This window comes from Schistocerca cancellata, chromosome 8 (genome assembly GCF_023864275.1).
Source record: "Schistocerca cancellata isolate TAMUIC-IGC-003103 chromosome 8, iqSchCanc2.1, whole genome shotgun sequence".
In the NCBI taxonomy this organism is placed as follows: domain Eukaryota; kingdom Metazoa; phylum Arthropoda; class Insecta; order Orthoptera; family Acrididae; genus Schistocerca; species Schistocerca cancellata.
In genome coordinates, this window is record NC_064633.1 from 293,117,700 (window position 1) to 293,145,590 (window position 27,891).

At 38.3% G+C, this 27,891-nt stretch overlaps 1 protein-coding gene across 3 annotated transcripts in view; it reads left to right on the forward strand.

Moving 5' to 3' along the window:
• The window catches only part of LOC126095235 (ribosomal RNA-processing protein 8), an 84,882-nt gene that overhangs the window by 4,079 nt on the left and 52,912 nt on the right, over nt 1-27,891 (forward strand). For 2 of the 3 annotated variants that reach the window (XM_049909984.1, XM_049909983.1), the window contains exon 2: nt 6,465-7,198. In XM_049909984.1, the coding sequence (XP_049765941.1) occupies nt 6,465-7,198 (734 nt within the window). The remainder of the gene's footprint in view (nt 1-6,464; nt 7,199-27,891) is intronic. The other variant, XM_049909985.1, reaches the window with a different exon arrangement.

The following is a 27,891-nucleotide window of genomic DNA, read 5'->3' on the forward strand; positions in this document are numbered from 1 at the left end:
TATAATAATTTCAATCCCAAAGAAAGCAGGTGTTGACAGATGTGAAAATTACCGAACTAGCAGTTTAATAAGCCACAGCTGCAAAATACTAACACGAATTCTTTACAGACGAATGGAAAAACTAGTAGAAGCTGACCCCGGGGAAGATCAGTTTGGATTCCGTAGAAATACTGGAACACGTGAGGCAATACTGACCTTACGACTTATCTTAGAAGAAAGATTAAGGAAAGGCAAACCTACGTTTCTAGCATTTGTAGACTTAGAGAAAGCTTTTGACAATGTTGACTGGAATACTCTCTTTCAAATTCTAAAGGTGGCAGGGGTAAAATACAGGGAGCGAAAGGCTATTTACAATTTGTACAGAAACCAGATGGCAGTTATAAGAGTCGAGGGACATGAAAGGGAAGCAGCGGTTGGGAAGGGAGTAAGACAGGGTTGTAGCCTCTCCCCAATGTTATTCAATCTGTATATTGAGCAAGCAGTAAAGGAAACAAAAGAAAAATTCGGGGTAGGTATTAAAATCAATGGAGAAGAAATAAAAACTTTGAGGTTCGCCGATGACATTGTAATTCTGTCAGAGACAGCAAAGGACTTGGAAGAGCAGTTGAACGGAATGGATGGTGTCTTGAAGGGAGGATATAAGATGAACATCAACAAAAGCAAAACGAGGATAATGGAATGTAGTCGAATTAAGTCGGGTGATGCTGAGGGAGTCAGATTAGGAAATGAGACACTTAAAGTAGTAAAGGAGTTTTGCTATTTGGGGAGCAAAATAACTGATGATGGTCGAAGTAGAGAGGATATAAAATGTAGACTGGCAATGGCAAGGAAAGCGTTTCTGAAAAAGAGAAATTTGTTAACATCGAGTATAGATTTAAGTGTCAGGAAGTCGTTTCTGAAAGTATTTGTATGGAGTGTAGCCATGTATGGAAGTGAAACATGGACGGTAAATAGTTTGGACAAGAAGAGAATAGAAGCTTTCGAAATGTGGTGCTACAGAAGAATGCTGAAGATTAGATGGGTAGATCACATAACTAATGAGGAAGTATTGAATAGGATTGGGGAGAAGAGAAGTTTGTGGCACAACTTGACCAGAAGAAGGGATCGGTTGGTAGGACATGTTCTGAGGCATCAAGGGATCACCAATTTAGTATTGGAGGGCAGCGTGGAGGGTAAAAATCGTAGGGGGAGACCAAGAGATGAATACACTAAGCAGATTCAGAAGGATGTAGGTTGCAGTAGGTACTGGGAGATGAAGAAGCTTGCACAGGATAGAGTAGCATGGAGAGCTGCATCAAACCAGTCTCAGGGCTGAAGACCACAACAACAACAACAACAACATATTTCTCTATTTTTCTGCATAGTTACTGTGTTGTTTAAACAGTTGTCATAACATTCTACAAGCTTTCATATCCCTAAGTCATACAAATCTGGCACCTATGAGGATAACCAATCTTTAACTGCTTCTGTAACCTCATCTTTTTTTGTGAAGCACTTGCTGCTGAGATGCACCTTTAGGCAGTGGAACAAGTGAAAATTGCTTGGCTTCAATTCTGGACTGTATGTTGGATGGACAGTCTGTTCCCATCCAAAATATCTGATTATATTTTTGGCATGAACAGTAGAATGGGGTTTGGTATTATCATGCAGCAACAAAACTCCAGGCATCAGGAGGCCACATCCCTTTTTCTGTGTTGCACATTGAAGATTAGTCAGGATAGTACAGTAAGCGACCGGGTTTATTGCTGTCCCTTGCTGCATAAACGTGACAATGAATACTCTGTGTCTATCCCAAAACATGGTTGTCATAACCTTTTGTGCTGAGATTATACTTGGCCTTGACTTTCACTGGTGTTGTCATGTGAGACCATTCCATTGACTGATGTTTAAATGATGAGGTCGTGTGAGGAACACACATCTCATCTCCCTTGTGATAATGTTCTCAAAAAATTGATCCAGTCCACAAGCCATTCTTTCCATTTTGTGTTTTTCTGTAAGCAACCTGGGAACCCAACATGTACAGAATTACCGAGCAAGGTGGCGCAGTGGTTAGACACTGGACTCGCATTCGGGAGGACGACGGTTCAATCCCACATCCGGCCATCCTGATTTAGGTTTTCCGTGATTTCCCTAAATCGCTCCAGGCAAATGCCGGGATGGTTCCTTTCAGATGGCACGGCCGACTTCCTTCCCTGTCCTTCCCTAATCCGATGAGACCGATGACCTCGCTGTCAGGTCTCCTTCCCCAAAAACAACCAACCACCAACCATGTACAGAATTTATGAAATTGCAACTATTCAGAGACAATTTTGTGCCACATTGCTCTACCCACATTCATAAATTCCAATGCTAAGGTTGAAATTGTGAATCGTCAGTTTCCACAAATCTGTTTGACCACCTCTTTGACTAAATTTTCTGAGATCACTGACAGTTGGCTTGATTGCGTTTCATAATGGAAATTTTCCCATCTGTCCTTAAAGCTCTCACCCACTTACACATTTTGCTGTCAATCATCGCGTTGGGGCGGTACACCTCATTCATCTATCAATGAATGTCTGCTGCTGCAATGTTCCTTGCTGTTAAAAACTGCATCACTGACCGTACTTCACAGTCGGGGCCTGATCAGTTGTTTTAAACTTATTGAACTGACACTGTAAACAGCACACTGCTACAGTAGCAGTGAAAATGGTGTTGTTTAATGGGCAAGACAAGCAAGGAGTTGGCGCAGATGCACATTTCAATGTTACTTACTTACTTACTTACTTACTTACTCCTTGGCGCTACAGCCTTGTAAGGACTTGGCCTCCCAGACAATCTCTGCCCATTCTTCTCTGCTGGCTGCCTTGGCTCTCCATCTTCTAACTCCCATCTTCTCAAGTCCTCCTCCACACTGTCTAGCCATCTGGTCCTTGGTCTGTCCCTTGTATGATGTCCACTGGGTTTTCCTTTGAAAACTTTCTTAACTGTGCTGTTCTCCCCCATTCTTTCTACATTTCCCAACCAACTTAGTATATTGCTCTTTATTTCTGTCATGATACTCGTTTGTTTTACAACTCTCTGATATCCTTATTATTTCTGATTCTCCAAAAACCCCTATCATTGACTGTCCCGTAGATTTTCCTAAGTATCTTCCTTTCCCATCTCAGCAACAACTCCTCATCATTTTGTGTCATAGTACAGGTCTCCGAACCATACGTCACCACAGGTCTAACTACTGTACGATAGCCGGCCGCGGTGGTCTAGCGGTTCTGGCGCTGCAGTCCGGAACCGCGGGACTGCTGCGGTCGCAGGTTCGAATCCTGCCTCGGGCATGGGTGTGTGTGATGTCCTTAGGTTAGTTAGGTTTAAGTAGTTCTAAGTTCTAGGGGACTTATGACCTAAGATGTTGAGTCCCATAGTGCTCAGAGCCATTTGAACTACTGTACGATACACAGTCAGCTTCAGTTCCTACTAAGGCTCCTTGCTATAAACACTTTAATCAGTGCCAAGTAGCTCCTGTTACCAGCTGCAATCCTTGCATGTATTTCTTCTCTCAAATCATTATTCTCAGTTAACAGTGACACAAGATATTTAAAGCTCTCATTGCAATCATATTCTTTTCCTTTCAAAGTCATGCGTCTTTCTCCTTCACTATATATTTTCCTAGATGTTAACATATACTTGATCTTTGACGGATTAATGGTCAGCACCATCTCTACATCATATTTTTCTACTTTTTCATGCTTTTCTTCCAGGTCCTGTTTCCTCCTGGATAACAAATCAATATCACCCATGTATGCAAGCTCGTGAGTCACTCTATTAAATAGTGTTCCTCCAGAGTTGTTGTTTTGTGTCTTTCACATTATGCTCTCCACAAATTCAATGTTTGCGTGACATTTGATTAGCTATGGCAACTCAGAGAACTGCATATTTGGAGAGGGACTGCTCGTCACTACAGGTGCGACAATCATGGGGTCTAGGCTGTGTGGAAGGGACTTCTTGGTATGGAATGGGTAGCAGCTGCCGAAGCGGACATGTAGTTGGTGGCTGGTAGGTTTAATGTAGACAGAGAAACTGATGTAGCCATCCTTGAAGTAGAGGACAACATCAGGGAAGGTGGCTTTGTTGGGTTGAGGAGAATTAGGTGAAGCAAATGGGGAAGAGTGGAGGAGTGTGAGTAGGTTAACCTCACCGTCAGTACAGACTATGAAGATGTCATCAGTGAATATGAATCAGATGAGGGCTTTGGGATTCTGGATGGTTAGGGAAAGTTCGTGTAGACAGCCATGAATAGACTGTCATAAGATGGTGCCATGTGGGTGCCCATTGCTTTATCATGGATTTGTTTGTAGGTGACGCCTTCACAGGTGAAGTAATTGTGGGTGAGGTTATAGGTGGTCATGGTAAACAGGAAGGAGATTGTAGATTTAGAGTCAGTTGGGCATTGGGAAAGATTACTGTTCAGTAGTGACAAGGCCATGAGCATTAGGGGTGTTAGTGTAGAGAGAGGTGCCATCAGCAATGTGCATAAGTTGCCATATAGTAAAGGAACAGAAACTGTGGAGATTCGATGGAGGAAATGGTTTGTGTCGTTAATATAGGATGATAGGTTACAGGTAATAGGTTGAAGCTATTGGTCCCCAAGAGCTGAGAGTCTCTCAATGGTTTGTAGGTGGACGAATATGACAGCTGTCAGAGTCCCTCTGCCAGGTAGTCCCTGTGGTTCAAAACCACAGTAGTGAACCCTCTGTAAAAATGTACAGGGTATGTAAAAATACATCAGCAAAAAGGACAGAACAGATGAAGTATAGGGAAACGAGGTCAAACCTGAGGGAGTAGGGCTGATAGTGAAAAGATAAAAGAAGTAAAATTGGTATGAAAATACAATGAGATCAAAAAGAAAAATTAATAAAAATATGATTATGTAGAATACAAGTAGGTGGATATGTGTGAAGAGAGGGGACAGTGGCGTTAGTATGTGCATGTTGGAATAAGGGAAGAATAAGAAGGGGTGAGGTTGGTAGATCAAAGTTCAACAAGCTCAAATGGCACAAGAATGTTTGAAAAATAAGACAGAAATATGCAATACTGAGGCAGGAGACATGATCAGTTTAAAGATCTAGGAGTAGCTCTATCCTCCAGTCACTCAGTGTCACCCAGGACTGGAGAAACTGAATCATATTCCCCACCAGAGCCTCAACTACCTCTCATTGTGCCCTAAAATGAGGCATATCCTACCCACTATTCTTTCCATCTCTCCCACAGTAATATTCTGCCGCCCACTCAGCCTATGCATTACCTATGTTCATCCCTACTTCACTCCTGCTCCCAACACTTTCCCTCATGTCTCATATTCATATAACAGACCTAGATGCAAGACCTGTTCTGTATGTCCTCCTACTACTACCTACTCCAGTCTGGTCACAGGCATCACCTATCCCATGAAAGACAGGGCTGTGTGTGAAAGGTGTCATGTGATCTACTATTTAAGCTGCAACAACTGTGCTGCATTCTATGTGGGTGTGACAACCAACAAGACATCTGTCCACAAAAATGGCCACTGACAAACTGTGGCCAGGAGGCAGCTGTACCATGCAGTTGCTGAACATGCTGCCCAACACAAAGCGCTTCACTTGAATGACTCCTTCTCAGCCTGTGCCTTTTGCATCCTTCCTACCAACACCATCTTTTCTGAACCTGTATAGGTGGGCCTGTGAACACTCCCTGCAACATATCCTACATTCCCATAGCCCTCTGGCTCAGCCTTCACTAGTGCGAGCCCTTCACTCACATACCCCCTTCCCTGCTCCCTCTGCAGCACTATACAGCCTTCTATTCAACCAACACACACATTAGTCTTTTTTTCCTTTTCCGTCCGCCCACCGAAAAACCTCAGGACTGCACCTATCAGCCCTACCCTGTCTCCACCACATCCCTACATGCTCCCCCAAGAAGCACTTTACCTTCCCCCATCTCTAACCTGTTGTACCTCCCCCTCTTGGCTCCAGTCTCCTCAATAACCCCACCTCCAGATTGCTTCTCTTATCAAGCAAATTGCTGTATGCAGTGGCCTCAGTGGCCAGAGACAATGGAATGTGTGTGTGAGTTGTGCTTGTGTGGATGTGTGAGTGTTTTCTACTTTATAAGGCCTTTTGGCTAAATTCTCAAATGCATAGCAGTTTTTTTTTTTTTTTTTTTATGCCTGCCCACAATTCAGCATCTCCGCTATATGCAAGCAGCGATCTGTCCTTTTCATAATACTGTCATTATTCCATCCTCATTTTTCCCATGTTTGCAATTAAAGGTTTTTTTTATAATGTACTGATACATTATTGTACAAGTTATTACTCTTCCTATGAATGCATTATATTGTTTCAACTAAAGTAACATATTGACATACTCCAGCAGTCTTAGTATAATCTCATGATGTTTTTCTAGTTAGTTCCATTAAACATAAAATAAATCAATGGTGTATTTCCTTACAGAATGACCCTGCCAAGAAGAAAAAAAGAAACAAACATAAAAACAAGCAATCTGATTCATTTCTGGGAGCAGCAGCATCAGCTGGGAGATTTGTTAGGGTAAACCCAACAACTGATTACAGTGGCACTAGTTCTTTATATATTAAGCCCAAAGATAGTTGTAAGAATAAAAGGAAGTTATTAGCAAAAGATAAGAGTTTGCCAAAGAAAATTAAACTAGATGTACTGAACAATCTGTCTGATGACTCAGCGAGAGTTACCAGCAATGAAAAAGTCAGTGTAGATGAAACAGACCAATCCACACATCAAAAAACAAGGAAGAGAAAAAGAAAGAAAAATATATCTCTTGGAATGTCAGAAAAATCAAAAAGTTATTCATTACAGAAGAAAATCCATAAAAAATGTAAAGATGTTCACAGTGTTTCCAAACAAATTTGTAATGAAACAGATATGCTTCCTAGCAGCGACTTTGAGAAGTCAGAAAAAAATCACCGAGTCTCAGTTGATTTTGACATTGGCTACACAGAAAAGAATGCACCCAAACCCAAAAATCTAAAAGAAGAAAATCCACAACATGCAGCTGTAACCATAAAATCACAGTCACCGTACAAAATTAAACAATTAAAACAATATCTGAAGAAACATGCTTCATCTCCTATCAACATAACGCCCACACAAACCCCAGCCAACTCTCTGAGGGAAAAAATGATGAATAGACTTAAAGCATCACATTTTAGGTATGTGTAATTCTTTTTATTAAGATCTCACTTTACAAATAGAATTGAACTTTCCTTTACAAACAAGGTGATTACTGTGTGATAGATTTAAGAATCAGTCAGGTTGTATAACTGATGATCTGGCTGTTCTCTCTTTTGCAGTAGTTTCTGAGTTGTTCTTCGTTACCACACTACTTTCTACAAGAATCTTACACCAAGTGAGGTGGTACAGCAGATATCAAACTAGATTCACATTTGGGAGTATTGGAATTCAAATCCATGTCCAGTCATCCTGTCTAAGCTGTCTGTGGTTTCCTTAATGTAGCGGGTCAGTGCTGTGATGAAGATCTTTGTTTCACAGCTGCCAAATAACTATAGACACAGTTGCAACAATCAGCATAGAAACAAAAACAAAATGGCAGCTGGTCACTCCAAAGGTTAACAGTTATATTATGGGCTGGTTATAATTAAACTTTCACTACACGAGAGGGCCTCCACAAAAAATGCACGGATGTAGGACAATGAAACTTTGTGGAAGGATTTGTAAGGACATGTAGAAGAGAAAGAAACATTTGAATTTCCATATGAGAGGGAAACATTTGTTAATTGCATACCATATTTACATTCCAGGTTGCAGGTGTTGATCAGTGTAATGACCATCTGCATCACAACAGCCTGGATATGATTTCATAGTCGTTCACAGCACTTTCCAAATGGTGAACCATGGAATGTTTAGCAGTTGGTTATTGGCTTCTTCTTCCAGGAGCAGTTCCCAAATCGCCAGTTAATTCACATTTCTGAATCAAGTTCTTCAAGCCTGGTGCAAAAGGACCCCTCTCAATATTCCTTTAATGCATCAATACTTGCAAAGAGCAGCAGCGCTATTGCTGTTGTTTTGATAAAACAGCTTTACGAGTAAAGCCCAGCTCACCTTACTGCAGAGACGCACTGTGGGATGGGTAATAATCAAATGCTTGTTACTTCATTACGTTGTTACAAAAAGACTCTTAAATTGTCTGTGCATGCTTTCCACCTACCTTTGCCATCAAAAAGAGACAGAAAACTATTTTTGTGGCCAACCAGAAAGCAGTGGATAACATACTGGCCATAACTTCCAGTCTGCAAATCCATATTACTCTTTGTGCTGACAGAAAAAAAATGTTCCTACTTCACATTTATTCAGCGGGACCAGGAAATATAAATATAAATAAAAGTTTTGAGTTTTAACTGATTGATGTATTCTATAAAAGTTCACACATACAAAATATGTCTTAGTACTGTAACTAGTATCCCTATCAGAAACAGCACTATTAACAGTTCAGAGGTGACCTCTGTGGGAAGTTCAAAGTAAAATGGTGCATTGCCCTGACTTTTAATCACCAAAAGTTAATTGCTCATCTTAAAAGTGGAAAATAATCTCGCTATTTGCTGTGCGGTTTTAGCAGCATTACGGGTGGCACACAAACAGTTATGTCTATGAAATCTAAGCAATCCAGAACAGTACAGTCCTCATGAGTTCACATCCTTCTTTTACCAAAAATGTATTAAAGTCAACCCAGCTCTAACATCATTTGAGGCACAATACACATGGGTATTTGACTGACATGGACAGTTTGATATCTCGGTGCGAAGTGTCTCCTACCACTGCTTCTCTAGCTGTATTTATATAGGGGCCTGGCGGAGCGCCAAACGGAACATCTGCTATCAACTGCCCTAGACAAAGGGAGCAGTATCTAAATGGCCCCATTCTCAGACATGTCATTTAACAATTTACAATCTTCTTAATTTTTATATAAATAGTGTTAAGTTTGCTTTAGTTACTGAAAAAGTTTTAGCTCAACTCCATTTAAACTTTGCTGGCTAGAATTTTTAGAACAAAACCAACAGTAGAAAATGACCTCTGAACTGCCTCTTTAAGATTCCTTGTACCACTGTTGTTTACAATACACTCTTGAAACTTAGTACAGTTTTATTATTTCATGAATATAATTGAGTGCTGTAATTAGGACTTTCTATTACAAATTCAAATGATTCTTAGTCTACGATGAATAAGGACATTTTTGTTCCAAATTTTGTTGTTAGTAAATAACTTGAAAACTCCTAGAGGTAGCTTATTGGTGTCACATATGTAATGTTTGCATGTGAAACTACAGATTTTCAGCTTTTTGAGTCTAATATTTAGGGGCTACAATTTTTTGTAAAAATTCTGATTTTAACCAAAATATTGCTCTGATCAAATTGAGACCTTTTCAGAGTGAGTATTGGCAGTAAGCTGCTTCATAAAATTGCGACATTTCTCTAGCTCAATTTTACTATTTACTTCATTATTAAGCTTGAACCATGAACTTTGCAATTTTTTAAAACAATAAACCTTAGGTATTGTGGTCAAAATAGTTTTTTAAAATAGTCGCATTTCGAAATAGGTTTTTAAAATAGTCACATTTTGGGCTAGTCTGCATTTTACTTCATTACCACATATGTTGCGTTACTTAGAAAATCAAGTAACCTTTGTAAGCTCTGTCTTAATATGGGCCAAGAAGCCATTTGCTTAGCAGCGTGCTTTATTACACACATAATTAAAAAGCTGTTTTTGTTTTAACATACCAATACTCTACGACATACATTTCTTAACACATTCCTTATCTGCATTGTTGCCTGTATGGGTCGAAATTTATCTGTTAATTGGCCAGTGCCTTAACCAAGACTATGCATTTCTCAACCCTGTTTAGACACATGACGGAATTGCTCACCAATTTTCCACCATTTTATCTTATGTGTTGGTCCACTGATTAATTAATTCTTTTTCTCCCTATTTTCATTCCATGTTTCACTTTCCTATTACTGTATTTGAATGCTTCTTTCTCCCTTTTATATTCATCAGCCTACTTACCGTAGTATTTGCACATATTTTTGGTGTGATCCTCGCACCACTTTCACACATCTCCTTTAATAATATCAAAATGCTTTGGCTTGCCTCTGTTGGCACTTTATTATTAATCTCTCTTACATACCGACAACTTTACTTTCAACATGAAAATCATTATTTTATGCAGAGCCTGTTCTTTCAGATTTTATGAATTTTCAGCTTCAATTACTTATCTTAATTCAAATTATCGTTATTGTGTTGTCACTAATTCTTTTTGTAGATCTTATTTATTATTATTTTTTTTTACTTTAGCCATTATTTTTCTATCATTGGTGCTCATAAGTTACTCAATGTTATTTTAACATTTAGTATTTACTATTGCAAACTACCCCTCATATTCTGCTACAAGTCATCATTCGGGTATAGTCATTTTCGGGAATCATTCTTACTTACTAGGAAGGTATTACAAACTAATAGCATATTTAAAATATGAAGACATACATCCCTTATTTGCTATAGGTAGAACAGAAGAAGAGAATGAAACTTGAAAGGGAAATAATTTCATCCAGCTGGGACCGCACAGTACACCAACCTTTGTATATGCCAAAGAGTGGCAGACACCCTACAGAATCTGCCTACTGTCAGTTTTGAAAGGCTTCAGATCTACAATGTTTTGCAGACCTAGTTCTCACCTACTTTTTGGATATTCCAATCGGTGTGCATTTGCCTGAGGCTTACCTATTATATTAAATGATCCTTGATAAACATACATAATCTTCTATGCTCCTGCTGAAATTTTCTTAGATTTTTCTTTTGTTTTGACTAACATCAGTTCACCAGTGTTAAAACTAGTGGGGGCAGATTTTGCGTCATGCCATTTTTTTCTGTTCAAACTTCTTGTATGTATGTTTGCTGTAGCCTGTGCTTTCTTTTCATCTGTAGAGCTCTCAGGTACTACTGGAGAATCGACTGTGTTTAAAAGGGTGTTTTGGGGTTCCTGGTTAAACAGTAGTTCACAAGGGGCAAAGCCTGTTGCATTGTGTTTAAGGTTCTTGAGGACTTCTTCAAAGTTTTGGATATGTTTGGCCCAAGTTGAATGCTTCCTGGCTCAATAAGCTCTACACAGTCTGTGTAAATCACGCATAACCATCTCGCTCATATACACTGAGAAAGTACACAGAGATCCTTATATGGTGAATGCTGTTCTGTTCTAGATAAGCTTTTGACAGAATAATGTAACTGGATAGAAATGTCATCCATTCTCTGTGAAATTTTGCCCACCACACCTAGAATAGCTTTTTGTTGCCCTCCCAATCTCCACAATAGTCTTGTCAGACCCTATGCTCCTTCTGCACCTGTCTCCCTACCCCATGGCTCCTACCCCTGTGACCATCCCTGCTGCAAGACTTGCCCTATGCACCCGCCTATAGCAGCCCTGTAATTGGCAAAGCATATACTATCAAAAGGAGAGCCACCTGTGAAACGACATGTCATATACCAACTGTTATGTAAACACTGTTCGTCCTTTTACACCAACATGACTGCCACCAAATTGTCAATTAAGATGAATCGGCATAGGCAGAGGGTGAATACTGGCAACACACAATATCCTGTTGCAGAGAATCCTCTAAAACATGACAATCGTGACATCGGTGCCTGTTTCACCACACACACAATCTGGATTCTTCCCCCAGACACCAGTTTCTCAGAACTCCACAGGTAGGAACTAGCGCTTCAACTTGTCCTTGGTTCTCGCCACCCACCTGGCCTTAATCCAGAATAATTTCTTCCGCTCACCATTTCTTCACAGTAACTATTCGTTTCTTCACTCCATTGTAGTTTTTTACCTCTTTCATTGTCTTATCCATCTATTTTTCACCGCCGCCTGCCACCTCTGTTACCTACAATGCACGTAGCTTTTCACTCTTATTAACTAATGCATGATGTGTAAGCAGTAATATCTGACCCACATACTCCCCTTTCTTCCACTTTTAAGCTCTCAGGTTTTCATATCTCGTACGATGCAGAATCCACCAATCAGTCTTTCCTTCTCATCCCATGTGGTAAGTCTCTCCTGACCCACAGTTCTGGTTGACTTTCCCTAAATCTATCCATTTTCCTAGACCTCTCCAGTCCTTTTCCTTCACCCCCCTTCCTTCCCCTTCAACACTTCTGCCTGGAGAAGTAACCCTTGGCTCTGAAAGCTTGTTTAATTACAACCTACCATTCTTTTTTTCTTTTCTTTTTTTTTCTTTTCTTTTCTTTCTTTTCTTTTTTTTCTTTTCTTTTTTATTTTTCTGCCACCACTTTATTGGATATAGTTTTACATACTTTCTAAAACTGTCAATTTTCACAAAACACTGTCAATTATCACAAAACACTGGTACATCCTCCATTATATGTCAGGAAGGGGCCAGAAAGATTGGTTGCACATAATTTCTGGGGTACCCTTGGCTCTACATTGTGCATATTCCCCTGCACTGTACTATTTGCTGCAGATACATTCTGATATACAACACAACTTGCCGCTCTCTAATGCATATTGTCAGAAATCACCTCACTTAATTTATGTGTCGTCTCGTTGTGTCTCAGCTCGATGGTGATAGTTGTCCCAGTCGACATGACATGGAATGGTGTCCATCAATCATGACAACACCAATCTGCAACTATTATAAAAACAAACTCCTCGAGCGGTTTGGTTCTTTTTCAGATATTGTCTCTGAAAATTGATATCAACGTCTCGATGGAGCAGCCCGCCAGAATGTGTGCGGCGCCCTTGCTTGTAATTAAAGCAATGGTGTTCGATGCCTATCGATCTCTCCACTTATAAATATAGTGACTGCAACCACTCGATCACACGATGACTTCCTTTGCCTGAAATGATAACCAAAAGTCCTTTGGGTGTTCATGATAGACTTTTCAGTTTATGTGAACTTGCTGACTGTAGTTCTTATGCCCGGTTTGAGAACGGGTATTCAAATGTTGCAAATATAATGTCTTGAATCATCAATCCATCACCCAAGCTGATGTCACATCATGATTTTTGTGAGGGTATTGAGGTGTTAATTATTATTCTGTCGTCAAGGTGTCACTACATCGCATATTCAACTACTACACGACATAATTCCAGAGATAACATACCCTTGAGCAATGTTCAGAATGCATTGTATTTCAGTGTAAACTTATTGTTGTTTACAGTTAAATTGTCGCTAAATCACTTTTCACTTTTATGTTATCTTAAGAATCAGTTAATTCTACAAATACACTTTAAATGCCCGTTAAATGATGTATGCGACACGAAGAATTAAATTTGAATTACAGTTCATTGTTCTTCGTAATTATTTTTCCATACACTGAGTGCACACACACACACACACACACACACACACACACACCGATTTTTCACTCGGGGAATTGCGTATGTTAGCATCAGCAATTCTGACTTTGACAAAAGCTTCTGAAAACACAGTGCAATTGTAAGTTCTTCATGATTGCATTTACCTATTGCCTATGTTTATCTGTCGCCTATTCAGGTCTAACGATTGAGTTTATGTCGACGATCAGTCTCTTTGTGTCCTTTGATGTTTTTGACTATTAAGTATCATGAATGCTAAGTCCCATCACAAAGCAGCAATCACACGAGTTATTTTTCTGTCACTTATATCAAGTACCCCGTTATCTGTTTAAATGGTAAAGATGATTTTACTTCAGTCTGACTAATACTTCCAACCGTAAAACGTTTAAACTTTATAACAGTTTTAAAACAATCTAGTAGCCCTTAACATGTGTGCTACTATTGCAAGAGTACAAGAGAGAAGTGAAGTAAAATCTCCATTGTCAAGTTACATTGTAGTCATAGCGAATTTACTGCTCAATGCGGCTGCAACTCTCTTCTAGGATAAATGTTATCTTTGGTCAATTTATGGTCTGGGATTTAACCTTCATGTTGCTGTTGTGGTCTTCAGTCCTGAGACTGGTTTGATGCAGCTCTCCATGCTACCCTATCCTGTGCAAGCTTCATCATCTCCCAGTACTTACTGCAACCTACATCCTTCTGAATCTGCTTAGTGTATTCATCTCTTAGTCTCCCTCTACGATTTTTACCCTCCATGCTGCCCTCCAATGCTAAATTTATGATCCCTTGATGCTTCAGAATATGTCCTACTAACTGGTCCCTTCTTTTTGTCAAGCTATGCCACAAACTCCTCTTCTCCCCAATTCTATTCAATACCTCCTCATTATTTATGTGATCTACCCATCTAATCTTCAACATTCTACTGTAGCACCACATTTCGAAAGCTTCTATTCTCTTCTTGTCCAAACTATTTATCGTCCATGTTTCGCTTCCATACAAGGCTACACTCCATACAAATACTTTGAGAAACGACTTCCTGACACTTAAATCTATACTCGATGTTAACAAATTTCTCTTCTTCAGAAACGCTTTCCTTGCCATTGCCAGTCTACATTTTATATCTTCTCTACTTCGACCATCATCAGTTATTTTGCTTTCCAAATAGCAAAACTCCTTTACTACTTTAAGTGTCTCATTTCCCAATCTAATTCCCTCAGCATCACTCGACTTAATTCGACTACATTCCATTATCCTCGTTTTGCTTTTGTTGATGTTCATCTTATATCCTCCTCTCAAGACACTGTCCATTGCGCTCAACTGCTCTTCCAAGTCCTTTGCTGTCTCTGATAGAATTACAATGTCATCAGCGAACCTCAAAGTTTTTATTTCTTCTCCATGGATTTTAATACCTAATTCGAATTTTTGCGAATTAACCTTCATAAATAATTTTTTTTTTTATTTCTTTCTTTAAAGTTTCTGTTTTGTATCATATGGTATTCTTTCATTCAGTCCTTTCTTTATGATAAGCATTAGTATTTACATAACATCTTGTTAATGAAACTGTCAAGAGTGTAAGTTTTGTTGTCAGTAGCTGTAATCACTGTCAGGATGACTGATTTTTCTATTTCTTTTTGCAACAAAAGGGTGTTCATTATGGTTCTATAATTGGGGTGTTACATATGCCCCCCCCCCCCCTCCCCCGATGATGAAGTGGGGTACGTGACTTCCCGTTTCAGTGTCCTTGTTTATTATTGGTATACTGGCATACACATACAAAAAATTCGAATCATTACATTGTTTCTTGTACATTCATTAGAACTCTCTCAAATATTTCATCATTTCATTTCACTGTTTTTTCGTCACTTTGCCACAATGTCGCTGCACCTGCACTAGACCATGCAAAGTTGCAAACATTGCCTGGTTCAAGGCCAGTGCCTTCTCCTCTATCAACCATGGCAAAGCTGCAAGAGCATTGGATCGTATATGGCAGCAAGTAGGATCCGATTATGCATGGTCATCTGATTATTCTCGTTGTCCAGTGGCTGCACTCCCAGTAGACTGTACTAACACGTCAGCACAATCTATCCTGAGATAGTCTGCATCACCACTGTTGAGTATGCTGAAACATTTAGATCACTCCTCTTTTCATTACATAACATGAAATCACATACCATTATCGCAGTTCTGAATGTTCATCATTGCACATTGTCTCTTCATTTAATAAATAATGTTAGTAGTAAGTCTAATTAATCTATATTCACTTTCACACTTGTACTATCTGTTTATAAACACATACAACATTCCTCACACCTGTACCGTTCTATTGTTATTAGTTGGTTTTTTTCCTGTTTTCAAGTCTTTCTGGTTCGATCATTTACTTCCTGTTCACCCTTATTCGTCTGCCATCTTCTCCTTCCTCAAAATAACTGATTTTGTTCAAATAAATTCTCCTATTCCCGAATGATCATGGTAAGATTTTTCATTGTGCCCGCATGCTCATTTTAAACTGATGCCTCATTTGTCAAACAATATGTAGAGGCATGTTGTTGTTGTTGTTGTTGTTGTTGTTGTTGTTGTGGTCTTCAGTCCTGAGACTGGTTTGATGCAGCTCTCCATGCTACTCTATCTTGTGCAAGCTTCTTCATCTCCCAGTACCTACTGCAGCCTACATCCTTCTGAATCTGTTTAGTGTATTCATCTCTTGGTCTCCTCTATGATTTTTACCCTCCACACTACCCTCCAGTACTAAATTGGAGATCCCTTGATGTCTCAGAACATGTCCTACCAACTGATCCCTTCTTCTAGTCAAGTTGTGCCACAAACTCCTCTTCTCCCCAATTCTATTCAGTACCTCCTCATTAGTTATGTGATCTACCCATCTAATCTTCAGAATTCTTCTGTAGCACCACATTTCGAAAGTTTCTGTTCTCTTCTTGTCTAAACTATTTATCGTCCATGTTTCACTTCCATACATGGCTACACTCCATACAAATACTTTGAGAAACGACTTCCTGACACTTAAATCAATACTCGATGTTAACAAATTTCTCTTCTTCAGAAATGCTTTCCTTGCCATTGCCAGTCTACATTTTATATCTTCTCTACTTCGACCATCATCAGATATTTTGCTCCCCAAATAGCAAAACTCATTTACTACTTTAAGTGGCTCATTTCCTAATCTAATTGCCTCAGCATCACCTGACTTAATTCGACTACATTCCATTATCCTTGTTTTGCTTTTGTTGATGTTCATCTTATATCTTCCTTTCAAGACAATGTCCATTCCGTTCAACTGCTCTTCCAAGACCTTTGTTGTCTCCGACAGAATTACAATGACATTGGCGAACCTCAAAGTTTTTATTTCTTCTCCGTGGATTTTAATACCTACTCTGAATTTTTCTTTTGTTTCCTTCACTGCTTGCTCAATATACAGATTGAATAACATCGGGGAGAGGCTTCAACCCTCCCCAACCACTGCTTCCCTTTGAAGTCCCTTGACTCTTATAACTGACATCTGGTTTCTGTACAAATTGTAAACAGCTTTTCGCTCCCTGTATGTTACCCCTGCCACCTTCAGATTTTGAAAGAGAGTATTCCAGTCAACATTGTCAAAAGCTTTCTCTAAGTCGACAAATGCTAGAAACGTAGATTTGCCTTTCCTTAATCTTTCTTCTAAGATAAGTTGTAGGGTCAGTATTGCATCACGTGTTCCAACATTTCTACGGAATCCAAACTGATCTTCCCCGAGGTTGGCTTCTACCAGTTTTCCATTTGTCTGTAAAGAATTCGCGTTAGTATTTTGCAGCCGTGACTTATTGAACTGATAGTTCGGTAATTTTCACGTCTGTCAGCACCTGCTTTCTTTGGCATTGGAATTATTATATTCTTCTTGAAGTCTGAGCGAATTTAACTGTCTCATACATCTTGCTCACCAGATGGTAGAGTTTTGTCAGGACTGGCTCTCCCAAGGCTGTCAGTAGTTCTAACAGAATGTTGTCTACTCTGGGGGCCTAGTTTCGACTTAGGTCTTTCAGTGCTCTGTCAAACTCTTCACGCAGTGTCATATCTCCCATTTCTTCTTCATCTACCTCCTCTTCCATTTCCATAATATTGTCCTCAAGTGCATCGCCATTGTATAGACCCTCTATATACTCCTTCCACCTTTCTGCTTTCCCGTCTTTGCTTAGAACTGGGTTTCCATCTGAGCTCTTGATATTCATACAAGTGGTTCTCTTTTCTCCAAAGGTCCCTTTAATTTTCCTGTAGGCAGTATCTATCTTACCCCTCGTGAGATAAGCCTCTAAATCATTACATTTGCGTCTAGCCATCCCTCCTTAGCCATTTTGCACTTCCTGTCGATCTCATTTTTGAGACGTTTGTATTTCTTTTTCCCTACTTCACTTACTGCATTTTTATATTTTCTCCTTTCATCAATTAAATTCAGTATCTCTTCTATTACCCAAGGATTTCTACTAGCCCTCGTCTTTTTACCTACTTGATGCTCTGCTGCCTTCACTATTTCATTCCTCAAAGCTACCCATTCTTCTTCTACTGTATTTCTTTCCTCCATTCCTGTCAATTGTTCCCTTATGCTCTCCCTGAAACTCTGTACAACCTCTGGTTCTTTCAGTTTATCCTGGTCCCATCTCCTTAAATTCCCACCTTTTTGCAGTTTCTTCAGTTTTAATCTACAGTTCATAGCCAATAGATTGTGGTCAGAGTCCACATCTGCCCCTGGCAATGTCTTACAGTTTAAAATCTGGTTCCTAAATCTCTGTCTTACCATTATATAATCTATCTGAAACCTTCTAGTATCTCCAGGGTTCTTCCATGTATACAACCTTCTTTCATGATTCTTTAACCAAGTGTTAGCTATAATTAAGTTATGCTCTGTGCAAAATTCTACCTGGCGGCTTCCTCTTTCATTTCTTAGCCCCAATCCATATTCACCTACTACGTTTCCTTCTCTTCCTCTTCCTACTATCGAGTTCCAGTCACCCATGACTATTAAATTTTCGTCTCCCTTCACTACCTGAATAATTTCTTTTATCTCATCATACATTTCATCAATTTCTCCATCATCTGAAGAGCTAGTTGGCATATAAACTTGTACTACTGTAGTAAGCATGGGCTTCGTGTCTATCTTGGCCACAGTAATGTGTTCACTATGTTGTTTGTAATAGCTTACCCGCACTCCTATTTTTTTATTCATTATTAAACCTACTCCTGTATTACCCCTATTTGATTTTGTATTTATAACCCTGTATTCACCTGACCAAAAGTCTTGTTCCTCCTGCCACCGAACTTCACTAATTCCCACTACATCTAACTTTAACCTATCCATTTCGCTTTTTAAATTTTCTATCCTTTCTGCCCGATTAAGGGATCTGACATTCCACGCTCCGATCCGTAGAATGCCAGTTTTCTTTCTCCTGATAACGACATCCTCTTGAGTAGTCCCCGCCTGGAGAGCCAAATGGGAGACTATTTTACCGCCGGAATATTTTACCCAAGAGGACGCTATCATCATTTAATCATTCAGTAAATTATGTAGAGGCGTGTTAGCATAAAAATATTATATCATCAATTATTAACATAATAATATCCACTTAATTGTTTTACTTAATAAAATATCCAATGAACACAAAATAGTTATAGTTAAGAACTCATAGCTCATAATCTTTCTTAATGACTTAAGTAAATAGAACTTGTTTTTTGCAAGAATTATTTAAAACTAATTCATTGTCCACTAATTCTATATAAAAAATAAATTCACAAACATTGTTGTAACACCCTGCTTTGTAACTGCTCCTAGTTTGCATACTTACAATCTAAACCTTCAATTAACTAAAATATTTCTTTAATTCTGTATGAGGGTACACCCCTTTTATCCTCTTGGTTTCTTCATCTTCTAACAGGTAGCTTCCTTCATGTGGTATCTTAACAATCCTGTATTGTCCTTTATACAAACTGCTCCATCTTTGATTTAATTTTCTTATCTTTGAAGATTTGGTATGATTCTTCAATAGAACAGTATCACCAACCTTATAATTAACTCTTAAGCTTATCTTTTTGTCAAATTGACATTTTTGAATACTTGCTTTATGTTGTAAGTTCAAGTATACCTTTTTTATAATTTCACCATGATCTTTTGATTCACTTTGCATGCATTGTAAATTACCAAGCCAATTATCACTGTCTTGTTTATTAAATAGAATCTTATTTGGTGAATACCCAGTTGACATATGGGATAATTCGTTGTACATCTTTTCGAAATCTTCAATTAATTTGATCTACCTATGGTGCTGATTAGTTCTTATAAATCGATTTAATTCTCCAAATACTCTTTCTATTGGTTTTCATGGTGGATTAAAGTGGGCAATGAATACATGAGGTTCTCCACATGCCTTCATTGTTTCTTTACATGCTTTACTTCAAAAATATGGGGCGTTATCTGAAATAAGTATTCCAGGTTTTCCTACATTCACCAAATAATCATCCATAACCTTTCTCAGCATGGGTTTTACATTGGTTGTTCACAAAGCATAAAGTTTCACTTACTTCGTGAATAGATCATACATTGCGAATATATATTTAAAATTTCCTTTAGCTATGGGAAACAGCCCACATGTATCACATGAGACGATACTCAGTGGTTCCATTGGTATAATGGAATGTAATATATCTTTAATACAATAATTAACCGGCTTCGCTCTGTGACAAATTTTACATCTCTTGAGCATCTCCTGAGCTGTCCTTAATAAACCCGGATAAAAACACAATTGTTGTAATTTCATCATGCATTTGTGAGCTCCAAAATGTCCCCGTCTTGCATATGTGAACCACAGTAATGTCTCAACACATTGTGAGTGAATGCATATCTTCCACTCATCTTCCTCAGTTCTATGATAAAGTAATACATCTGCTTGCAATTGGTAATGGTCATTAATGTAACTATGAGTTCCTTCTCTTAATTCACTTCTAATTTTTCTCCATTTATCATCTGATTTTTGCATTTGTCCTATTCACGAACACATTTCTTTAACTTCTCTCCTATACGGAAGTGTTCCAAACACCAAAGCCTGTTACCCTCTCTTCTTCGATCTAATCTACCTTTTTAGTTGGTAATCTTGACAGTGCGTCAGTGTCAACATTATCCCTTCGCTTGACATGCGTAACGGTTATGTCATATTCTTGTAGCAACAATGCCCAACATGTTAGTCTGCCATGCAGCATCCTACGTTTCATTAAAAACGTCACCACTTTAAGGTCACAATAAATTACAATTCATTTCCCATAGACAAAATATTAGAACTTTTTAAGCCCCCAGACAACTGCCAGCACTTCCAGTTCAGTCGTGCTGTATGATCTCTCGCAACCTGATAAGGTTCGGCTAGCAAAGGCGATAATTTTTATTGTTTCTACATTATTCTCATCTTCCATTTGGAATAGTGTACCACCTAATCCTGTTTCAGCCGCATCTGTCACTACATAAAAGTCTTAATTCATTTGGGGATGATGTAACAATGGATCAGTTATCAAAGCATTTCAAATATCATCAAAAGCTTTACTACATGCTTCCATCCATTGCCATGGAATATTTTTCCTTAACGAATGTAAAAGTCAATCTTTATTTAATAACTTCCACGACACAAACTTTCTACAGAAAGATACCAGACCTAAAAATGACTTTAATTGTTTTTTTTTTTTTTATTTTTTTTATTTTGTGGATACAGACAATTTTTAATGGCATCCAACTTTTTAGGGTTCGGTACAATTCCTTCTGGAGTCACAACATGCCCTAAGAATTTTATTTGATTTCTACCAAAGTTGGATTTGGTTAAAGTGACCATGACCCCATACTCAAGAAATTTACTAAATACATTATCAATTAATTCGACATATTTGCTCCAGGTCTCTGTGATGATCAGTAGATCATTTACATATACAGTGACATGTTCTAATGAATCAGGTCAGAGCACCGTATCTAAAGCGGTTATGAAAACACGACCACTAATATTAAGACCAAACGGCATTACCTTAAATTGGTAACTCCGTCCCAGGAAAATGAATTCTGTATATTTTCTCGATTTCTTTGATATTTTAGTTTGCCAGTAGGAACTTCGGAGGTGGAGGGAGGTCAAAAATTTCACCCCGTGAAATTTCTGCAATAGCTCTTCTGAGTTTTCAGGGCGAGTTCTTATGATTTTGATAATTTTATTAATGTTGCAAGTGTCAAGAATTAGCCGAATATCACCATTCGGTTTAGTCACAACTAACAGTGGACTTGAGTATTCAGGAGTTGAAGTCTCACTTATTCCCCAATCTATCTTCTTTTTTATTTCTTGGGCCACGGCTTCTCTGTTTGACCAGGGAACTGAATAAGTTGTTTTACAACACGTAGACTGTGGATAAGTTTGAATACAATATTCAAAAACTTTAATCATGCCTAGTTTCTTATTAAATACAGGCAAATATCCTTGTCAAACTTTTCCCAACTCATCTTGTTGTTCTATTGATAGACATTCCAGTCTTCATACTTTTTCTATGATGCTTGATACATCTATCTCAGCATCATTTCGTCCTACACTATCAATACTTTTCAAATGCAAAAAATTTACAACTAGACAGTTAACAGTTTTGGCAATATTTTCCCAAAATAATCTTTCTTTTTAATAAAGTTAGGCCTACCCTTCATGGTTTAACTTTAACTATGAAAGTACATACATCCTCCTTAAAATCTATCACTGCACTGTAGTCATACAAACAATCCATTCCCCAAATAGACGGAGTTGACATTCGAGGTACTACTAAGAAAGTGCATTCAACGGCTACCCCTTGTAGTTCTACCATCACCCGTATCTGTTTAATAATGCGTTGCACTTTTGCGCTAAACGCCCCTGTCACTGTACAGCCCGTTACCGGTAAGGTGAGTACTTTTCGTTGCTTACTGACCATATTTAGACAACTCATCATCATCATCACACTAACTGTCGCTCCTGTGTCAATGAGCACGTTAAGCGGTATGCCATTAATTTTTACTTTGACTATTGTTTGCAAAATTATCCACTCTCATTTGTTTCCTGTTGCGGTTCTAACACGAGGTCCTCTCGAATATCAATATCACTTTCCTTATTATAGTCCAGTATATTTATTAACTCGCGACGTTTGCCTCCCTCCTCAACCAGCCACTAGAGGAAGGCCTAAAATGACTGGCATTAGTTTGACCGTCCACCCTTTAGGTCCCTCAACTGTTCATACACCTCAACTATATGAATTTCATTTCCCGTTTGTGGATACCAATTATCCACAACTACATCTCTTCCATCTAACAAAGGTATAGGTCTATTGGACCTGGAAGATGCTCTTGTAGTGTTTGAATTTCCCCAACCTACATTGTGCATCGGACAATTTCCACAATTCAATTTATTCTGTGGATTTATAGGAACACAATTGTTCCTAGTGCCATCATCACAATATTGGGGGCTCAGTGATTGCCGCCACCCATACTTTCTCTTTCTGTTAGTGGTTACAACATTAACTCATTGAAAACTTCCCGCTCCAGGCACTTGGTTGTTGTTTCTCACAAGATTCCCTTTTGAATATTGATAATTCGTGTTCCAATTCTGATTCTTCTTTTGCGAGCCATCCAAATGATCATTACCATTCTTAGAATTACTGTTATTTTGGTTAAATTATCCATAATGACTATTAATTTGAATACCACTATTCCACGCGTTATTACTAGCATTGTTCTTAGCATAATAATGGGTGTTGTTGTTATTATGCCACTGTTTTGCATCCTCCATGAGCATATCGATTGAATCGATCATGGATAGGAACTATTCAACATTAGAATCGGGAACGTGAATTAATTTCTCTTGAATATTCAAAGGTAGTCTACCTTTCAATATTTGAATCACTTCTTTACCCAAAATTGGTTCTGTCGAATAACGCGTTTTGTTCAAGTAGTGTTCAAAATACCGCCTAGGGGTTTCCTGTTTTGAATTTAAAAATTCTGGTTGATACAGTTCCTTACGCAGTTTCTCTAGTTTACTTAACGACCAATATTTAGCAAGAAATAATCTCTCAAATTCAGGACACGTATTACAAGTCTCGCTTACTTCAGCAACCCATAATGCTGCTTCTCGTACAATCTAAGACACTATAAACTGTAATTAATCATATTCTGTCCAACTACGGGGAAATATTCTTTTAAATGAATTGATAAACACTCTGGGGTTGATATTACTCTTTTCATTTGAAAACATGGGAAACTGTCAACTTTTGAAAATACTGTGTTCGACTTTTAATGACGAAATACATCCTCTCTGAACGTAGGGATCATTCTCTTCCTCTGACTGGCTATTCATTTCCCACAGTTCACCTACACATCTGCTATGTTGCATTTGCAGTCGTTTTTCTCGCAGTTAGATTTCACGTTGTTGCGTATTTGTTAGTTTTCCTCTTTGGAATCACTTCCTGACTGTTGCTCGGAAGAATGGGCATTACTAACTGCTAATTTACAATCCTTAGTACAGTCGTGAACTATTTTATCTTTAATTTGATGAAATTCATTAACAAAAGTCTCTAACAATGGATTATTGTTTGTCGCCTGTCCATTACCTTGATTTTGCACACTCTCAGTGGCTGAATGTACCATTCCATTAATTGCTACTGTTTTGTTTTCTATCCATTCGAATAGATCTTACTCCAGTTTCTTAGTTTGATCTAGCTTGTAAGTATCCACTTTACCCAACGAATTTTTCTCCAAAACATTTATACAACCTGACAATCCCTCTACTCTTTCCATGATACAAATGTTTTATTAGGCAAGGCATTAACTTTTTCACACATACCCCCAAATTATTCTTAAAAAGTACTGACATTTTCATCGATTTTATCAACATGATCAATAATCCTAATATCTTCCTTTTCTCGGTTTGCTAACCTTGACTCTAGATTGTCAAACTTATAATAGACTTGAGCCTGTTGTTCGGCTTGTTTAGCCTCCCAAATTGCAATAAATTAACCTGTTGTTCAGAAAACTTAATTTTTAAAGCCTGTTGTTGATCAATGAATTTAGCATCTATAGATACTTGCTGTTCAGTTAACTTAGCATCTATGTTAGCAAACTTACTGTCCATACCAGAAAACTTAACATTTAAGGTCACTTGCTGTTCAGTGAACCTATTGTTCGTGTAGGAGAATTTAACATGTAAATCGTTCAACTTAGTCAGTTTTGCTAATATAGCACTAAGGACATCTATATTTCCTGACCCCATTGGTGTAACATTCGTCATGTATTCATTGACAACTTTATCCGTAGGATCGGAAGTATTATCATCAGCTATCTTATCCTTACTTTCTAGCCCAGAGACAGAGACATTAGGGATGTTAATTTTGTTGGACTCAGCAAAAGAATCTACTCCCACATTGACAATCATCCTATTGATATCCTCATGGTCTGATACTTCACATAATTCATCACAAGATTCCGGGACAATTTTGTTGAAATCGCTACTCAACCTTCCCTCTTCTTGAAAGGATTTAAAATCTTGCTAGCCACTTTTACTAGTACCCGCATTAATTAAGGTCACACAGTATTAATCTTACTCTCTACTTGACAATAGCACAATGAAATTCTTACAACTACCAATTTGGTAAAGCAATAAAACCTACCGTACCTGGATAAGCACTTATTCTGAGTACTGGTTACTATTTATTGACTGCTTGCATGCTGTTGTAGTCTCACTCACATCACTGTCGGCAGTCAATGTCGTTGTCTTGACCAACATTCTGCTCTGGTTCAGTTCTCCAATGCATTGCGTCGCTCCTTCTGCAGATGTGCTTGTGTGTCTTGCAGTCGCAAAGTGTTGACCCTCACGTTGCAGTCATTGTGGCGTTGAGCCTTGCACATAGTGGCGCCAAATAATGTGACATCTCATTTTGTCTCGGTACGATGGTGATCACTCGATCACACGATGACTCCCTTGATCTGAAATAATAACCAAAAGTCCTTTGGGTGTTCACCACAGACTTTTCAGTTTTTGTGAACTTGCTGACTGTAGTTCTTATGCTCGGTTTGAGAATGGGTATTCAAACGTTGAAAGTATAATGTCTTGAATCATCAATCCATCACCCACCCCATGTCACATCATGATTTTTGCGAGGATATTGAGTTGTTAATTATTATTCCATTGTCAAGGCGATGCTACATCGCGTATTCAACAACTACGCGACATAATTCCAAAGATAACATACCCTTGAACAATGTTCAGAATGCATCATATTTCAGTGTAAACTTATTGCTGTTTACAGTTAAATTGTCACTAAATCGCTTTTCACTTTTATGTTATCCGAAGAATGAGTTAACTCCACAAATACACTTTAAATGTTCATTAAATGATGTATGCGACACGAAGAATTAAAGTTTATTGTTCTTCATAATTATTTGTCCCTACACTGAGCGCACACACCAATTTTTCATTCAAGGAATTGTGTGTGTTGGCATCAGCAATTCTATCTTTGAAAATAGCTTCTGACAACACAGTGCAATTGTAAGTTCTTCATGATTGTGTTTATCTGTTGCCTACTCTAGTCTAATAATTGAGTTTATGTTGGCGATCAGTCTCTTTCTGTGTCCTTTGATGTTCGTGACTCTTAAGCATCACAAAGGCTAAGTCCCATCACAAATTAGCAAATCACACGAGTTATTTTTCTGTCACATATATCAACTATCCCATTATCTGTATAAACGGTAAAGATGATTTTACTTCAGTCCAACTTCTGACTAATACTTCCAACCATAAAAGTTTTAAACTTCAGATTGGTTTTAAAACAATCTAGTAGTGCTTAACATGTGTACTGCTATTGCAAGAGTACAAGAGAGAAGTGAAGTTAACATCTCCATTGCTGAGTTACGTTGTAGTCACAGTGAACTTACAGCTCAATGCGGTTACAACTCTCTTCTAGGATAAATGTTATCTTTGGTCAATTTATGGTCTGGGCTTTAACCTTCATAAATAATAATTTTTTGATTTCTTCCTTTAAAGTTTCTGTTTTGTATCATATGGTACTCTTTCATACAGTCCTTTCTTTAGGATAGGCATTTGTATTTACATAACATTCTTGTTAATCAAGCTGTCCAGAGTGTAAATTTTGTTGTCAGTAGCTGTCGTCGCTATCAGGGTAGCTGATTTTTCTATTTCTTTTTGCAATGAAAGGGTGTTCATTATGGGTTCTATAATTGGGGTGTTACATTTAGCAATGCATTTCTTGGCTCCTTAACAGCCATTTCACAGATGCACATAATCTAGCAGCAGATCCACATGTTAGGATAGAAAACATGTCTTCCATTCTGTTGAATCTAACTTTTTTCTTCAGAATGAAATTCCTTTATTGAGGCAGTAGTATTGCACTACTTTTGTATAAGTGGTGACTCCTAGTTGGCTTTTAAATAAACTCATCTGTTCATCATCATTTCTTCGCGGCACTTTTCTCTTTGATCTCATGTTTGTCCAACATGCACACCTCATTCTTATCTGCCAATAGGATTTCTGATTCCCTGCATAACTCAGCACTTCTTGATAGCCCATCTGCTACCAGATTGTCCTTCCATTGTATGTATTTAATATGAAGATCGAACTGCTGGAGGTACATATCCCACCTAGTTAGTCTTTGATGTCTCAGTCTCCAAGTTAAAAAAAAATGTAAGTTCCATGTGATCACTATATATAATTGCCTTGTGACCTAAAAAATACTCCTCAAACTTTTGCCTACCAAACACAGTAGCCAGGGCCTCTATGTCCAAAATTCCATAATGTCACTCAGCAGGTTTTAGAGAACAACCCTCAAATGTGACTGTTTTAATTACCTGCCCTGGGTCACCACCTGTTTCCCTCTGAAACACCTCTACAGCAGTCCCATAACCACTCAAATCAACTGATGTGCAAAATTGTTGTGAAAAATCTGGATGGTGTTATATCTGACTACCCAACAAACAATTTTTTCATTCTTCAAAAGAGGACTGGCACTCTTCAGTCCAAACCTATGGGATATTCTCCTTCAACAATTGAAGTAGACAAGGTGCATTAAACAAGTGATTTTTCACAAAATGGTGGTAGGATCCAAATAAACTTAATATTGACTGGAGCTGCTTTTTATTCCTGAGTGCTTTGAACTTTTCAATGACTGATTTGGAAGGATCAGGTAATATACCTTCCCTGCAAATTTCATGGCCCAAGAATTTTATTTTGCCCCTAACACACTCAATTTTGTCTAACTTTAAATTCATACCTCCTATTTCTATACCTTGTGGCATCCTGTCTTGTAGACCAATATGTTCCTCCCATTTTGGTGTTTCCAGCAGTGTATCAGCTACATAAATAGTCACCTGATCTTACAATTCCTGCCCCCAATACAAGAGCCATCACTCTTACAGAGGCACACACACAAATATTTAACCCAAATGGGTCTACTTTATATTTGCAG